We start from the raw sequence: 18,344 nt of genomic DNA on the forward strand, positions 1-18,344 counted from the left end.
AGAAGATTACAGTTGATTCTCATTATTTGCAGTAGTTACGTTTTATTGAATCAACACAAACACTGAATTAGTGAAAAATAAGTCATTGCTTTTAGGGGTAATTTCCTTCAAACCTCTAGTCAGAGCATTTTCATCCATTGATCAAAATATCCAAAATCCAGATTCAACAATTATCAAGACTGCCTCATCTTCAAGTTTAAGTTGTATTCCTCATTTCTTTGAGTTTTAGAAATAAGGGATTTGGGTTTTTTTTTTAAGGTTTTATTATTTTTAAATAACCTCTATACCCAATGTGGGGCTCAAACCTACAACTCCGAGATCAAGAGTCACATGCTCCAGTGACTGAGCCAGCCAGGCTTCCCTAGAAATAAGTTTTTAAACAGTTTGTAACACTATGTATGATGAATAAAACCATTTTATTTTATCTATTATAGTTAGGAAACCGTTGACTTCAGGAGTTTCACAAGCTTTACCAAAGTTGCCTCATCTGAACCAGGATTCTCAACAGGTACATTTTTATCCTATATTCTTTTATTTTGATATAGAATGTTCTGTTCTTCATAATGAGATTACAGTCATATAGAGGGTCCTAAGATATCTTATCTCATGACCCTCCTGCCACTTTGTATTTCAGTAATTGTTTTCATTACATCCTTTGGGGGGGAAAAAAAGCCTACCAGTTCCATTTATTAAGTAGTTAGTAGTATTAAACAACTTAATAAGTATTATGTCCTAGTAAGCTTTTTATTTTTATTTTTTCCACTTTTATTGATATAGTTGACATACAACATTGTATCAGCTCAAGGTATACAACATAATGATTTGATATATGTAAAAATTGTGAAATGATTACTGTAAGCCTTTTATTTTGTTTTACTTTTTTTTTTTTTAAAGATTTATTTACTTATTTGACAGAGATAGAGACAGCCAGTGAGAGAGGGAACACAAGCAGGGAGAGTGGGAGAGGAAGAAGCAGGCTCATAGCAGAAGAGCCTGATGTGGGGCTCGATCCCACAACGCCGGGATCACGCCCTGAGCCGAAGGCAGATGCTTAACCGCTGTGCCACCCAGGCACCCCTGTTTTACTTTTTAAGTAGGCTCCTTGCCCAGCACAGAACCCAGCGCGGGGCTTGAACTCATGACCTGAGCTGAGATCAAAAGTCGGTGCTTAACTGACTTAGCCACCTGGGTGCACTCCCCCATCCCACCTTTTTTTTTTAAGTAGGCTCCAGCTCCAGCGCGGAGCCCAATGTAAGCGTTTTATTTTTAAATAAACACAATTGCTAATGGAATGTATGCACTTGTTGGGCACTGCACAACTTCTCAAACCTTAGAATAGTTTTCTTGTTCACATTGATTTTTGCATGGTAATTGATTTTTATCATAGCAATTTCTGAGAACTCAACTTTACAAAGATATGATGCTATTGAAAGAAATGACATAAGATCTGATGTTGAAACTGAACTACCTTGAGTTAGTAGTTCATTCAGTGATCAACAGACGTCAAGTGACACTGTATTTCCCTTAAATTTTTAAAAATTTTTTAATTTTTATAACTTTTTTTTTTTAAAGATTTTATTTATTTGACAGAGAGAGAGACAGCCAGCGAGAGAGGGAACACAAGCAGGGGGAGTGGGAGAGGAAGAAGCAGGCTCATAGCGGAGGAGCCTGATGTGGGGCTCAATCCCATGACGCTGGGATCACGCCCTGAGCCGAAGGCAGACGCTTAACCACTGTGCCACCCAGGTGCCCTGAATTCCTTGCTTTCTTTTTTTTTTTTTTTAAAGATTTTATTTTTATTTATTTGACAGAGATAGAGACAGCCAGCGAGAGAGGGAACACAAGCAGGGGGAGTGGGAGAGGAAGAAGCAGGCTCATAGCGGAGGAGCCTGATGTGGGGCTCAATCCCATGACGCTGGGATCACGCCCTGAGCCGAAGGCAGACGCTTAACCACTGTGCCACCCAGGCGCCCTGAATTCCTTGCTTTCTGACTCAAAACTAGCGAATCATTTGGCACTATGAAGCATAGACAGACCTCCATTTACAGCTCCCGTGAGGGCCCCCAATATTTTATTTCCAGGAGTAGTTCTGGCAAGCCCTGTATCCAAATAGCAAGTGAAGGTACCAGGTTGACCATCAATGCTTTCCACATTGTATTCATCTCCAGTCACCTCCACTTGGCCTTCATAGATCTTCTCCATGTCAAACCTATTGAGAAACCTGTGGGTCAGCAGCAGACCAGTATGATATGCTACAGCATAATTTGTCAGGCCAACCTTCACACCATACTCTGGGAGTTCATGAGCTTAAGCTGCACAAACTATCATGTCTCCTTCTATGTGGGCATAGGTAATCTGACAAATGATATCTCCGTTGGCTACACAAACTATCATCCTGTATTAAGGTGTATTGTACTTATTTTTATCCTGAATTACCAAGTGTTTCCAAGCATAGTAATGAGTTTTGTCCTCTCGTCATCTAAATTTCATTTGGTATCTCTTAAAGTAAGCCTATTCTTGACAACTGACAAACCCCATCCTGCAGCACAGAGATCATTTTGGTGGCTCACCAGCAGTTAAATATCTTTCAGACATTACTTACCATTCCATCGTATGGATATCCTATGCTTTGGATAAGCAGTGCCCTATTTTGAACATTTAAATTATTTCCACCATTTTGCTAGGATAAATAAAACTTCAGTAAATGTTTTTGCACATAAATTATTGTTTACATTTTAAGTTTTTTCCTCAGATACGAGTCCCACAGGTGGAACTGATAACTAGAAAGACTAAGAACAATTTTCTTGATTTATATTGTCAAATCTAAAAATCTTACTCTTTTACGGTATGAATATTTATTTCACTTCACATTCTCCAGTACTAAGATATTTTCAATTTTGGGGCACCTGGGTAGCTTGGTTGGTTGGGTGTCCGACTCTTGATTTTGGCTCGGGTTGTGTTCTTGGGGTCATGGGATCGAATCCAGCACCGGGCTCTCTGCTCAGTGCAAGGTCTGTTTGAGATTCTCTCTCTTTTCCTTTCCCCTTCCCCTTACTCTCGTGCCCTCTCTGCTTTTCTAATAAATAAATAAATCTTTTAAAAAAAAAGACATTTTTCAATTTTTGCTAAGTTGGAATAGTGTTTGACATTTTGTTTTTGCTCTTTCAATTATTAGTGATAGTGTTCTTTTATTTAGTATGTCTAATAGAAATTTATATTTTATTTTGTAACTTGCTAATACCTTTTAGTTATTCTTATATTAATATTCTGTTGCTAAGATTATAACAGAAAATGAAGTTGAACCAAGTGCACCACTTCAGTGTTTTCAGGAGAGTTATTTTTTAAAATATAAAGTAGCCAGAAATTATAGTTGTATATATAGGTATGGCATATAATTTTATGTTTATATTTTATATGTCAGTTTTCAATATCATTTGTACTTAGTTACCCCTTTATACTTATTTAGATGAGCCTACTGTCTTGTATAAATGGCATATGTGGTCAGTAGTTAAATGACAAATCTTTTATCACAAATAAGTTTGTAAATTTGCAATTATTACTTAATCCAAGAATTGTCATTGACTATTATAGCTGTACCTGCAACTCTGTTGCCTAAATGAACAAAACACAACAAATAAAATTCATATAGTGGTGGCTCAATCATTTTTCGTCCTTATATAATAAATCAAATGGATAAAATCATAATTAGCAACTGCATTATTTAGCTTACAAATGATCACATTCTTATTTCTTTTTTTTACTTGAAAAAGAGGGTTTAAACTCTTTCAAGGACAGTTATCACAAAGTATAAACTGCAAATAAACACTATCATTCTCCAGAATGAGTTGCCATTTATTTTTATTTTATGTTTTTAGAAGATTTTATTTATTTATTTGAGAGTGGGTGTGAGAGCGAGAGCATGAGCAGGGGGAGGAGCAGAGGGAGAGGGAGAAGCAGACTCCCTGCTGATGAGGGAGCCCAAATCAGGGCTCAGTTCCAGGACCCTGTGATCAGGACCTGAGCCAAAGGCAGACACTTAACTGACTGAGCCACCCCGGCGCTCCTATGAGTTGCCATTTAAAATAAATATAATATATTTTAAAAAGTCTGTTGTAATTTCACAGGAATGAAAAAGATCTTATAATCTTTTGCAAAAAATGTTTATTTAAATCTTTTTAGCATTAATATAGGAGTATATTTGCATTTTTGTAATACCTTTTGTACTATAACTTTCTGAAGCAACCTCTTCATGTACATTAGTGATAGAAAAACTTCCAAATTTAAAGTTAGGGTGCTCTTTGAGGATATACTTAATGGCACAGCTATTTCATTTCTGCTAATTTTATTTCTATAATTAGCTACACATAGCGAAGCAGAAGAGAAGGTGCTGTGCTAATTGATTTTTATTTTTATTTTATTTTTATTTTTTTTTTAAGATTTTATTTATTTATTTGACAGAGATAGAGACAGCCAGCGAGAGAGGGAACACAAGCAGGGGGAGTGGGAGAGGAAGAAGCAGGCTCATAGCGGAGGAGCCTGACGTGGGGCTCGATCCCATAACGCCGGGCACGCCCTGAGCCGAAGGCAGACGCGTAACCGCTGTGCCACCCAGGCGCCCCTGTGCTAATTGATTTTTAAACTCACTGTATGAGAAAATTCTAATTCTAAAATGTGAGTTGCATGTTTTTAAGAGTAGTTGGCAGATGTGCTAATATATTGTGTTATTAATGGAAGGTAACCATTATTTGAAGAAATATACTACTTTACCTCTTCTGTCCATTGAGGAAATTTTTTTTCTCTATATGTTTTAAACATAAAAATTGTTCTTTCATTTAAATTCCTTCTCAAAGTCTATCTAATTCATAGTAGAAATTATGATTATTTTATATAGTTACTTGAACTAAAAATGTCTAGTTGCCATTGTCTATATCTTGTGTTTTTATGGTTGCTAGAAAATGGTTTATTTTATTTATTTTATTTTTATTTTTATCTTTAATGTAGGCTCTGTGCTCAACATGGGGCTTGAACTCATGATCCCAAGATGCAGAGGCACATACTCTACTGGGGCGCCTGGGTGGCACTTAAGTGGCAGACTCTGGATTTTGGTTTAGGTCATGATCCCATGGTCCTGGGATCAAACCCTATGTTAGGCTCTGTGCTCAGTGGGGAGTCTGCTTGAGAATTCTCTCTCTTCTTCTCTTTCTGCCCCTCCCCTAGCTTTTGCTCTTTTTCTAAAAAAAATAAATCTTAAAAAAAAGAAAAAAAGAGTCAAATGCTGTACTAAGTGAGCCAGCCAGGCACTCTGATTCATTCTTTAAATAAACTGTTAACACTGTTTACAATTTTTCCTCCTTTGGTTTCATACTAATTTTTGAATTAAATAATCTGCATTAACATTAAGTATTTGGTTAGGTGGGTGATTATTAGGTATGCAACAATGTTTTCTAGTGTTAAAATATTTAACTAAAATTTTAGACTTAGGGTTGCCTAGGTGGCTTAGTTGGTTAAATGTTCGACTCTTGATTTCAGCTCTTGTCATGATCTCAGGGTTGTGTGATTGAGCCCTGAGTCCAGCTCCACGCTTAGTGGGGACTCTGCCCAAGATTCTCTCTCCTGGGGCACCTGGGTGGCTCAGTTGGTTAAGTGCCTGCCTTCAGCTCAGGTCTTGATCTTAGGCCCCAGGGTAGTCTCCCTGCTCAGTGGGGGGTCTGCCTGTCCCTCTCTCTCTGCCCCTCCCCCCACTTGCGCTCTCTCTCTGGTTTCTCAAATAAATAAAATCTTAAAAAAAAAAAAGATGCTCTCTTTCCCTCTGCCCTTTACCCCTGTGTGTGCATGTGTTCCCCCTCTCTCTCTCAAAATGAATAAATTAAAAAAAAATTTAGAATTTTAATATTTTTTATTGCTGAGTTTTAAAATTAATTAGCATAGTACCTTATCTGCTGGAGAACTCCTTTCCCAGAGGTAGCTTATTATATGTATGTATATACAGAAGTGAGATTGAAATGGCAAGTGTATTTTCAAATGGCAAACTTTAAGTTTTGGGAGTATTTTCCCATCAAATTCATGAGCTGCCTACAAAACTCTTCTAGCTAACATAATTATTGATATTTTCTTCTAGTTCTTTTCCATGGGAGATGAAGAGACTGCTTTTCTAGATGTTATCCCTAAACAATTAGAGAGAAAAACCTGTGACCCTAAGGTAAAATTTGTGAACAACTTTGATTTTCTAATCCACTGTCTTTTTTTATACCACTGTCAGAGTCTTCATAGGCAGGTTAATGAGCATAGTGAATTAACCTGGTTTTAGGAACAAGAAAAACTAATGACTGCTACCCCTTGTTTGATCTTGAGCCCTTGCTCTTTGCTAGTGAACTAAAAATGCATCATGCATATATATGATGCATACCCGAGGGGTTGGACAGGAAGATAAATAAAGTATAAATACTGAATGTTATGTGGAGAACAAAATGAAGGTCATTATAGCCTTGAACATATTATAGTCTACTCTACCACTCCTACTTCTGTAGAAGTCTGTATAACCCAAACTTAAGTAGTGCCATCTACTCCATATCAAACATTCGTAGAGAAAATAGCATGTAAATAGTTGGGTTTTACAAATACTGATTCTATTCCTAAACCCCAATAGACCTTTAGAAGAGATCTATATAGAAGCATAGAAAACAAGGCATCTATTTGCTTGTGGAGAATGTGTATGCCCCATCAAATGAATCAGAAATATACAGAGCCTAACAGTTGAGATTTTTTTAATTGAGATGTATTTGTTTTAAAATTTAGAATATTTTCAACAAAAGTCCTGTATAAGGGACATTTTAGCTTTGATTTTCCTTTCAAATGTGAGATTTAGAATCTTCATTTTTAAATAAGAGAATATTCAGATTATTTGCTATCGTAATCTTGTTAATTTATTAGTTAGAAATGAATTCATCTTTTATGTACTTTCCTTTGGCTCGATTAGCAATCTTGGTTTTCCACCTTCTGGGTAGGCTTTGTCACCCTGTGAGGAATAAAAATCCTAGAACCCTCAAGGGGGCAGCAGAGAAAGCCATTTGTCCTGAGAGCTGATTAGGTCTCTGAGGAGATGACAGTACCTCTCTGAAGTACATGCCTGTATTGGCATCATTTTCTTAGGCCTTTGTTCTCAGAGCAATAGGATCAGATCTTCTGGGAGGCAGAGAGGCTACCAAACTCTTCTGTGAAGCCTGATAGTTTACAAAATGCCCGAATAAAGGAAAATGCTTCCTGTATTTCTTCCCTTACTTCCTATTATCGTATGTTTATTGCCTGCCTCCTATATGCCAAGCATGGTGTTAAATGCACGTGGTACCCTAATAAAACAAACAGGTCTCTTCCCTCTTACAGTACATTTAGGATATAGATGAGAAGAAACTTCATTGTAGTATAATGTGGTAAGTCTATAATAGAAAGTTGTATAATGTGCAGGGGAAGCATAGAGGAAGGAGAAACTGTATCTTTCTGGTTTAATTAGTCCATTAGAATTATACTTCTTATGCTCATAATAAAAAATTCATATTTGTTAATGTTGAACTTGAATTCAATTAAATCAATAACCGAATGGTGTTTTATAATTAGCATATGTTAAGATAATGGAGTTTTTCTGGTTTTCAGTATTAGTCACTTAGTAGTTATTTACATTAAGTAATATTTAATAGAAAACTGAATTGTGATTTATTTCCGGTGTATATATACATTGTGACTATATATCAATATGTACTTATTGCAGTACTCATTTTTAGTAATTTACTTGTAGCCTGTTGAGTTTCAAGGGCACCCAGTGAAAGGATCAGCTACTAGTGCTGTGATGGTCAGAGGACACAGCTCACAGCTAGAATGCGGTCAGTTTCCAGATAGTATTGAGTATGAAAACTGCACGACAGACACTTGTTTATCGACACCAAAATCGACTAGTGCTTGTATGCAGATTGATTTCTTGCAGGTAAAAATATTTTTTATAGTTGCACCTTGCCAAATCATTTTCTTTATGTCAATACAAAATTTTATGAAGAGATTATATTTAAATCTTTGAACAAATATAAGTTATCCCTACCCCCACTTCTCTAAGTATGACAACAAGCACCTCTCAATTGCTACCAAATAGAAGTCATAAGAGAATGATATGCATGTATTTGAGACAGTGTCTGTTAAAGAGATTAACATCTTTTTATTAAAGCATAATGCATATACAAAATAAGTACACAGACCATAAGTACACAGCTCAGTAATTACCACAAAGTGAACACACCCATGTAACCTCCACTCTTAAGAAATAGAACATTACCAGCATCCCAGAAGTCCCCTGGCCCCCTTTCAACCACTACCCCTTTCTATTCCCTCCAAAGATAACTACTCTCTTGACTTAAAATACCATATATTAGTTTTGCTTTTATTTATTTTTTTTAAGATTTTATTTATTTGACAGAGAGAGTGAGGAAGCAAGAAAGAGAGCAGGGAGAGAGGGAGAAGCAGGCTCCCCACTGAGCAGGGAGCCGAATGTGGGGCTCCATCCCAGGACTCCGAGATCATGACCTGAGCCAAAGGCAGACACTTAACCGACTGAGACACCCAGGATTTTTTTTGCGGGGGGGTAATTTCTTCCCTCCTGTTTTCTTGGTTTTTCTCTTTCTAGAACTTCTATTAAATGTTTTCAACCTACTGTAGCCTACTTTTTCTGCTGAGGATCCCCTGAGGGTGCCATGGTTTCTAAGCGTTTCCATGGCTATAAGAGTACATCATTTTACTTCTTATTGGGCTCCCCTGTAGTAGGTCCTTTGGTTTGAATTTCTTCCATCTTAACCAAGTATATATTACTTCCCCATCCTCTTAATATTATATTGTAATTAAGGGTTACCGTCATTTCTTAGTTTCACCAAAGATAAAAGATGTTTCTATGTCTTATTTCCTGTGTGTGTTTTTTTTAAAGATTTTATTTACAAGAAAGAGAGCGCACGTGTATATGGTGGAAGGGTCAAGGGGGAGAGAGAGGGAAAGGGAGAGAATCCCAAGTGGACTCTGTGCTGAGCTCGCAGCCCGTCACGGGACTCAGTCCCACGACCCTGAGAGCATGACCTGAGCTGAAACCAAGAGTTGGATGGTTGCTCAACCAACTGAGCCACACGGGTGCCCCTATTTCTTGTGTTTTTTTTTTGAGGAGTATAGATTAGAGAGATACTCATATTGAAAAAAATTTGTGTCCATTTGTTTTATTTCTAATTATTTTAACATGCATCAGTAAGGTCATGTTTTATATCATGAGTTTATAAGATATATTTTAAGGCAAAATGACCAGGCTTACCTTCAGAGAGAAGAACTTTTTGATATAAGTGTGGCAGATTACATATAGTAGTCTCTGACCCTTAGAAAATATTCTGTATTTCATCAAATTCCCAGGTACTATCACTGATTAAAAGCACCATTATATACCACTAAGAAGGAAGATCAGTTAACATTATGCAATGCTTTATTACTTTGACTTTTTTATTAAAAACTTTTTTATTGTGGTGGGGCGCCTGGGTGATTCAGTTGGTTAAATATCCGACTCTTGGTCTCAGCTCAGGTCTTGATCTCAGGGTTGTGAGTTTGAGCCTCATGTTGGGCTCTGTGCTTGGTGTGGAGCTTACTTAAAACAAAACAAAAAAACTTTTTATTGTGGTAAAAAAGTCATAAAATTTACAATCTTACTTATTTTTATGTGTACAGTTAAGTCACGCAAAGTATATTTACAATGTTGTGAAATAGATCTCTAGAACTTTTTCCCTTTCACTTAGATTTTTGATGTTATATTTGTTGTAAGAAGTCTTGGATTTGGGGCACCTGGGTGGCTCAGTCCATTAAACCTCGGACTCTCGATTTCAGCTCAGGTCATGTTCTCGGGGTGTGGGGTCCAGCCCAACGTCGGACCCTATGTGGTATCTGTTTGAGATTCTCTCTCTCCCTCTCCCTCTGGCCCTCTCCCCTGCTCACGCTCTCTATGAATAAATAAATAAAATCTTAAAAAAGAAAAAAGTCTTGGATTTATTTGGGTGTAGATTTTTTTTATGATATATCGCACTGCTTTGCTTCCTTTCCCTTCTGTGAACACAATGCTCTTTTGTTCAATGGCAAATGGTAATGTTATCCTTTTGAAGACATTTAAACAGCAAAATTACATAACATGTATAATGTTAATGCAAACTCATACTTAGGTGATTATTATATGAACAGTATGATAACTTGCATATGGTTTCACTTGCACAGCAGTGCCAGCTATGTTACGACTCTTGCCTGTGCTATAGAGATGTAACAATGTCATCACTGTTAGGGTGCATCCCTTATCCCAATGATGTTAAAATATAAGAAATGTGAATTCTAAGAATTGATGATATATAATGCACTCTGCTTTCCCTGAATAGAACTGGCTTCATAACGTATTGCTTCTGTTCTCTGTGTCTCAAGTTATAACCATGAACCATGTGTGTGTATATATATATCTATATGGAGGTAGATATAGATATGTACACACATACTTTTTCTTTTTACTGAATAAGCTGATAAGTGGATCTCTGTTTTCTAGTTCCCAGATGAAGAAAACTTTCCAAAAGGAGATATTAGCTTTAATATCGAAGATAATTTTCAAGAGAGAGCTGAGTCTAATAAGGACTCAATTGAAAATGACTGTAAGTAAATTATAAGTAAAATATAACATTAAAAAGTTATTTGACATTGAACAAACTGTTGTGTAAAAATCCATGCTTTTTTTTCTTCTCCACAGCTATTTTAGATTTCTCTCCTAAAAATTCAGAACATTCATATCATTATTTGGATTATAATTTTAAATCAGCAGAGAAGACTTCATGGGAAGCAAATAAGGTATAATGTAAAGAAAATTTTAATGCTTGAGAGTAAAAAATCTTGGTAATTTTGGGATGCCTGGGTGGCTCAGTGAGTTAAGTGGTCGCCTCTTGATTTTGGCTTAGGTCGTGATCTCAGGGTCCTGGGATCTGGCCTGAGTCAGGCTCTGCACTTGGCAGGGAGTCTGCTAGAGATTCTCTCCTCTCCTACCGCCTCTCCCCCTGCTCATGGATGCTCTCTCTTTCTCTCTCAAATAAATAAATAAATCTTTAAAAACAAATCTTGGTAATTTTAGAAGAAATGAATCCAGCAAAAACTAAAAAGATAAAAATCTTTGAATTTTTTTTAACATGATCAAGAAAGTTTATCAATAACCAACCAACATTATTTTAGTGATAAAACAGCAGCATAATTTGTTAGAATAAATAACAAAATGTGGATGACTGCTATCTTATTACTCAAAGGTGTTTTGAATTTTCTAATATGACATGATAAGAGAGGCAGACATAATTAGAGAGGAAGAAATAAAATTAGAAGAATCAATTAAAAATGAGAAATTTAAGAATTTTGTAAGGGAGCTGAAGACAAGATAAACTTGAAATGTTAAATGCCTTCTTATGCCAATTAGAAAATATAATAGATAAAGAGTCCCAACAATAGTAACAAATGATATTTGTTATGTAAGATAAGATATGCCTAGGCATAATCTTAATTGGAAATGTGTGGAACATGTGTGAAATAGACTATGAAATTTTACTGTGAAATATAAAATTCATGAATAAATAGCAATTCAACAATACTTCATGCTCTGTGTAGGTCAGAACTTGTAAGACTTGGGTATAGAGTGATGGACAAAACAGGTATGATCTCTGTCTTTTTTTTTTTTTTTAAGATTTTATATCTTAATTTATTTAGAACAAGTGAGTAGGGGGAGGAGCAGAGGGAGAGGGAGAGAATGTCAAGCAGCCTGTGTGCTGAGTGCAGAGCTGATGCTAGGCTCAATCTCATGACCCTGAGATCATGACCAGAGCCGAAATTAAGAGTTGGATGCTCAACCGACTGATCACCCAGGTGCCTCTGATCCCTTCTTCAAAAGTTGAGATGTTTAAAGGAGGGAAAGAGATGTTAATCAAGAGAACAAGCAAACAAATAAATTGAGATGATTGCTATGTAGGAAAGCTGTCAAAGTACTCTGAAATTATAGGGGAATCTATGGGTAATTAGGAAGGTTTCTCCAGCTATGGCAGCAGTGAGGGGAAGAACATACCTTGCAAAGAAACTGCAAGTGTAAATACAGTGAGATTAAAAAATTGAGTGGGCTAGAGAAAGTGGAAGAAAGCCAAAGTAATGGGATTGCAGTGAGTGAAAGGGAAAGTGGTAATTAGAGATTGTGAAAGCCAGCAGAACCAAACACAGTCTTGCAGACAAGATTAAGAATTTTGATAGTACTCTGTTTCCACTGGGATTTCCATGAAGCCTTTTCAGCAGAGTTACATGACTTAGTTTACATTTTTAAAAGGTTTTGCTGGCTGCTCTATGGAAGATTGGTTTAGTGGTGCTGTGGTAGAAACCAGTTAAGAGAAGCCTTGAATAATAAGGACTTGAACATAGAGATTGTGGCAGTGAAAGGAGTTAGAAGCATGGATGTTGCTGGATTGAATGTAGAGAGTCGGGTGAAGTAAAAGGGAGAAGAAAGATTCCTGGCTCTCTGACTTAACCGTTGTGTGGACTGAGGTGGTTTTCACTGGGTGGAGTAAGATGGAGGAGTGTATCAGTCTGCTGGCATCGCCATAACAAAATACCACGGGATGGGTCTCGTAAACAACAGAAATTAATTTTGTCATGGTTCTGGAGGCTAGAAGTTCAAGATCAAGGCTTTGGCTAATTTGGTTTCTGGTGAGGACTCTCTTTATGATGGCTACCTTCTCATTATGTTGAGACATGCCCTTTCCTTGGTGTGTACACATGGAGAGAAAGAGAGCAAGTGAATGCAAGCTCTTTTTTTATAAGGACACCGATTCTGTCAGATCTGGGCCCCACTCTTATGATGACTTCATTTATCATTTACACTGTGTTACCTCTTAGAGGCCCTATCTTCAAATACAGTTACACTGGGGGTTAGGACTTCAACATATGAATTTGTGGGGGACACGGTTCAGTCCACAGCAGGAAGGAGCATGTTTGGTGAATATACAGACACAGACAAGGAATGCCCTGAGTCAGTCAAGTAGAGATGTGAAGTTAGAAGCTGGGGACCTGGGTCTGGTTCGGTGAAGTTTGTGTGGTCATTTGCACTAGCAAAGTTTAAAGCACTGAGAATGGAGGAGTTCATTTCAAGAATGTGTAGAGAAAGGAGAACGTGTTAACATCCCATTCTCTAGAATTGGGAGGTGAGAGGGTTAGTTATGTCAGTTATTGTTGTAAAATGAAAGAAACATGTTCATTTGGCAATGTGGAGGTCATCAGTGACTTTGGCAAGAGCAGTTTCAGTGAAATAGTGAGGGTAGAAACCAATTAAGAGTGTATTAAATAGTAAATGAGAGGTGATAAGTAGTGACTGTCGATGTGGAAAACTCTAACTTAAAAGATTAGCATATTTAGTAAATCAGTCACTCATTCTTAAAATATTTTTTGAGCAACTATTGTGTGTTACACTGTTGTAGGTGCTAGAGATAGGCCTGTGAATAAAACAGGCAAAGATCTGCTCTCCTGGAACTTGCATTCTAATGAAAGGAAACAGACAGTAAGCAAGTATATAGTACTTCAGAGGATTTTAAGTGCTATGGAGAACAATAAAGCTGTGTTAAGGGGCTAGAGTTCTATTTTATAGGTAAAATAGGGCCTCTAATAAAATGACACCACAGTAAAGATCTAGAAGGAGAGAGAGGGAGGGAGGGCACACACATGCCATGCAGATGTCTGGAGGAAGAGCATTCCAGGCACAAGGAATATCAAGTGTAGAGGTTTTGAGGCAGGGGACTGCTGGCCAATTTGTAGAACAGCAAGGAGATAGCCCTGGAATGAATACATGAATGAATGAATGAGTGAATGAGAGAGTGGTAGAAGTGAGGTCAAAGAGGAAGTAAGGGGCCTGATCTCACAGGGCAGCTGCATAGGACATTTTCAGAACCTTCTTGTACTCTGAGAGAGTTTGGGAACCATTAGAGTTTTAATGAGAGGAAGGAAATTGTTGAACTTATGTTTAGAAAGAACTCTGTGGCTGGTTTGTAGAGAATGCACTGTGGGTGTAATACTCAGTGTGTAATACTCAGTAAGTACTCCTATTATTTTTACTTTTGTTGAAGCTACAATATAATGGAGACTGCCTAAGTTTGAACGCCAACTCTGCTGCTAATAAGCTGGGTGAATTTAAACAGGTTTAATTGCTTAACTACTCTTTTTCTCAGTTCTCTCAGTGGTAAAATAAGAAAAATGGGAGTACCAATCTCATATGGTGCGGTAAGGATCAAATGAGTTAAAAATATAAGGTGCTTAGGATAGTCCCTGGCACACAGTAAGGATTCATAAATACAGAAGACTATTACTATGGTGATGATTGAATGTAATTTCTCATTAGTTCGTTTCTTCTGCTGGACTGAATTCCTTGAGTGTAGGGATCATGAGTATCCACCTTCACATCCTTATTTCCTAGCACAGCACCTAGAACCAAGTGGCTAATCAAGAAAGTGTTTTAAACTTTAAATATAAATTTTTATCTTTATTGTAATTTACTTAAAAAAATACACGGTTGCATTCTAATAAGTTTAAATCATTCAGAAATATATAAAGTTAGAAGAACCCTTTCCCCCTAATTCCACCTCCATTAGAAACCAACCATTCTTCCAAACTTTTATTCTTTTATTCTGTTGTTATACAAATATATAAAATGTGATCATCATATTAGATTTTTAAGGTGATTAATTTCTGGAAACAGCAAGAAAATTAAATACTGTTATAAGGAGAATAATATAGTGAATGATATTACTATTCAGGTCTGGAATATATCAAAAAAGTTCACTCCATTTGGGGCAATATTTTGCAATTTATGTCAACTGTAGATAAATCCTAGATCTGAGAACATAAGAGAAAGCTGTTCATTCCTTGAGTCTGCAGGAAGTTTTACTTTGACAGCTCTAAACCATGAGGTCTCAGTTAATCTTAAGCCCCATCAACTGGAAATTCATCTTCAGAACCAAATCCCCATAACCCAGATCAATCTAAATTAGAATCTGACCCATTTCAAATAAATCCAATAGTTTTTTATTATTATTATTATTTTAAGATTTTATTTATTCATTTGAGAGAGAGAGCTTGAGAGAGAGACATCAAAAGCAGGGGAAGGGGTAGAGGGAGAAGCAGGTTCCCTGCTGAGCAGGGAGCCCGATGCAGGACTCAATCCCAGGACCCCGGGATCATGACCTGAGCCCAAGACAGACACTTAACCAACTGAGCCACCCACTGACTGAGCCCCATAAATCCAATAGCTTTTATGCTCTGTATTTTACTTTTTATTATTATTATTGACTTTAGTGAGTTTATTCTTTTTTTTTTTTTTTTTAAAGATTTTATTTATTTATTTGACAAAGAGAGACAGCCAGCGAGAGAGGGAACACAAGCAGGGGGAGTGGGAGAGGAAGAAGCAGGCTCCCAGCCGAGGAGCCTGATGTGGGGCTCGATCCCAGTCCTCCGGGATCACACCCTGAGCCAAAGGCAGACGCTTAACAACTGAGCCACCCAGGTGCCCCAGATTCTATCCCTCCCCTTTGGGAAGAATCTTTGCCCTACCGTAGCTCTACATAATGTGCTTGAAAGCATTATTTTTATAATGTAGATTACTAGAATTCATTCAAGCTATAGGGAAAAAAATGTAATAACATTTTGGTCAATAGTTTTGTTTTTTCTTTCTGAATAGGTGACATTACCAGAACAAAAGATCTCTACAGTAAACCCTGTTTCTACTTTTTCTTTGAACTCGAGAGATGACGACTTTGTGCTAGAATTCTCTGAGGAGTCCCTGAAAGAAAGAACTTTACCTGGTGATCTTTACTTCCTCAACTTTGTTACTGTCATAGTGTTCTAATATCTCTCTGTGTAAAATGAAGCTTTTTATTTGAGCAATTGTTACTAAACTGAAAGTATCTTGGGACCAGATTCAATGTCATACCCCTCAAGCTTTCCCATACCCTTTTTCTATTTCAGATGGCTCTTACTTCCAAATGTCACATTCTCTTCTAACTCACAGGTTCCTTGTTACTTCTCCTGTTAGCTTCTCAGCATGGACCTCTGAAAGTGTCTTCTGTCATTACAGTTCTTCTCACAGCTGTAACTCCAGAGCCAGGACCCCCTATTGCCCACTCCCTCTCCCAGGGGAACATCTCATCTACACCCTTGGTTGACTTTAGTCTAACCTCTTCCTTTCCTCTGTTTTTGCTCAGGGGGCTCTTCAACTGCTGCTTCCACAGTTGCATTTTCAGGTCTCCGTTTGTTCATACGTTTTGACTCTTCCCTATGAGTAATCTCCTGCTTCTTGATAAGTACAGTATATTCTGTAGGATTCTTTACACTAACTTTTCTTTTTCTCTCTCTTTTCTCATAATTTCACCAATGGATCTTCTGATTCTGAAGCTACGTTGGGTAAGGGGTGAAGTTGTAGGTAATTTTTTTGGTCACAGGTGGATGATACAGAAAAGAAAAACTTTGTAATGTGAATAAGTAGTTGGTTTGGAAAAGGTTTAGTGGGTGTGGTTGGTAGAGAAAACAAGGTAGGAAAGAGTCAGTGTGGGAGGAGTGGGTATCTAAACAAGTGAAGTGACAATGGAATAATAGATGATTTTCTTAGACTGTGAGTCTTTCACTCTATTTTTGAAATTATTTATTTTTATTTTTTTATTCAAGTATAATTAACATGTAGTGTTATATTAGTTTCAGGTGTATAATAGAATGACTCAACAATTTTATACTTTTCTCAGTGCTTATTGAGATAAGTGTGCTCTTAATCCCCTTTATTTATTTCACTCCTCCCCTCTGGCAACCACCAGTCTGTTCCCTGCATTTAAGAGTCTGTTTTTTGTTCATCTCCTTTTTTTTTTTTTTTAAAGATTTTATTTATTTATTTGACAGAGATAGAGACAGCCAGTGAGAGAGGGNCTATTTCACTCCTCCCCTCTGGCAACCACCAGTCTGTTCTCTGCATTTAAGAGTCTGTTTTTTGTTCATCTCCTTTTTTTTTTTTTTAAAGATTTTATTTATTTATTTGACAGAGATAGAGACAGCCAGTGAGAGAGGGAACACAAGCAGGGGGAGTGGGAGAGGAAGAAGCAGGTTCCCAGTGGAGGAGCCTGACGTGGGGCTCAACCCCAGAATGCCGGGATCACGCCCTGAGCCAAAGGCAGACGCTTAAGGACTGAGCCACCCAGGCACCCCTGTTTATCTCCTTTTTCTTTGTTCGTTTGTTTTGTTTTGTTGAGTTGTAGAAGTTCTTTATATATTTTGGATATTAATCCCTTATCTGATATATTATTTGCAAATATCTTCTTCCGTTCTGTAGATTGCCTTTTTCCTTTGTTGATGGTTCCCCTTGCTGTCCAAAAGCTTTCTATTTTGGTGTAGTCCCAATAGTTTTTAATTTTGTTTTTGTTTCTCTAACCAGAAAAGACATGTGTAGAAAAATGCTTCTATGGCAAATGTCAAAGAAATTACTGCCTATGTTGTTTTTTAGGAGTTTTATGATTTTAGGTCTCACATTTAGGTCTTTAATCCATTTTGAGTTAATTTTTGTTTATGGTGTAAGAAAGTGGTTCAGTTTTATTCTTTTGCATGTAGCTGTCTGGTTTTCCCAGCAACAGTTGTTGAAGAGATTTTCCCTATTGTATATCCTTGCCTCCTTTGCTATAGATTAATTGACCGTATAAGTGTGGACTTATTTTTGGACTCTCTATTATTCTCTTGCATTGATCTATATGTCCATTTCTGTGACGATCTTTTACTCTTTAATGAGGTTTTAACTTTCTGTCAGTGTTGCTTGATTGACTTGTTAGAATTATAATCTAACACTACAGAAGAATATCATGGCTCACCTACTGTTCTACTACTTTCCCAAGTGATCCCCACAGTTTATTTCCAACAAATATAAGTCTGTCAAGAAGGTACATTATTATAAAATAGGAAACCATAACATTGTCAGATAAAAACTTTTTTTTAAAGATTTTATTTATTTATTTGACAGAGAGAGACAGCCAGCGAGAGAGGGAACACAAGCAGGGGGAGTGGGAGAGGAAGAAGCAGGCTCCCAGCGGAGAAGCCCGATGTGGGGCTTGATCCCAGAATGCTGGGATCACACCCTAGCCAAAGACAGATGCTTAACGACTGCGCCACCCAGGCGCCCCTGTCAGATAAAAATTTTAAGCTGATATACTTTCCATGTAGCAGTATTCATTCATTTATTTATTCAACAAATATTTATTATTGCTTTTTACATT

The 18,344-nt window shown here is 37.2% G+C and overlaps 1 protein-coding gene and 1 pseudogene across 1 annotated transcript in view; one reads left to right on the plus strand and one right to left on the minus strand.

Moving 5' to 3' along the window:
* ZGRF1 (zinc finger GRF-type containing 1) overlaps positions 1–18,344 on the plus strand; it is a 92,743-nt gene that overhangs the window by 22,500 nt on the left and 51,899 nt on the right. Inside the window, exons 7-12 of the mRNA XM_034672113.1 lie at positions 435–508; positions 6,119–6,199; positions 7,790–7,975; positions 10,589–10,691; positions 10,787–10,884; positions 15,779–15,902. Of these exons, the coding sequence (XP_034528004.1) occupies positions 435–508; positions 6,119–6,199; positions 7,790–7,975; positions 10,589–10,691; positions 10,787–10,884; positions 15,779–15,902 (666 nt within the window). The remainder of the gene's footprint in view (positions 1–434; positions 509–6,118; positions 6,200–7,789; positions 7,976–10,588; positions 10,692–10,786; positions 10,885–15,778; positions 15,903–18,344) is intronic.
* On the minus strand, positions 647–2,538 carry LOC105240590 (annotated as a pseudogene).

The sequence above is a fragment of the Ailuropoda melanoleuca genome, chromosome 11 (assembly GCF_002007445.2).
Source record: "Ailuropoda melanoleuca isolate Jingjing chromosome 11, ASM200744v2, whole genome shotgun sequence".
Classification (NCBI taxonomy): Eukaryota; Metazoa; Chordata; class Mammalia; order Carnivora; family Ursidae; genus Ailuropoda; species Ailuropoda melanoleuca.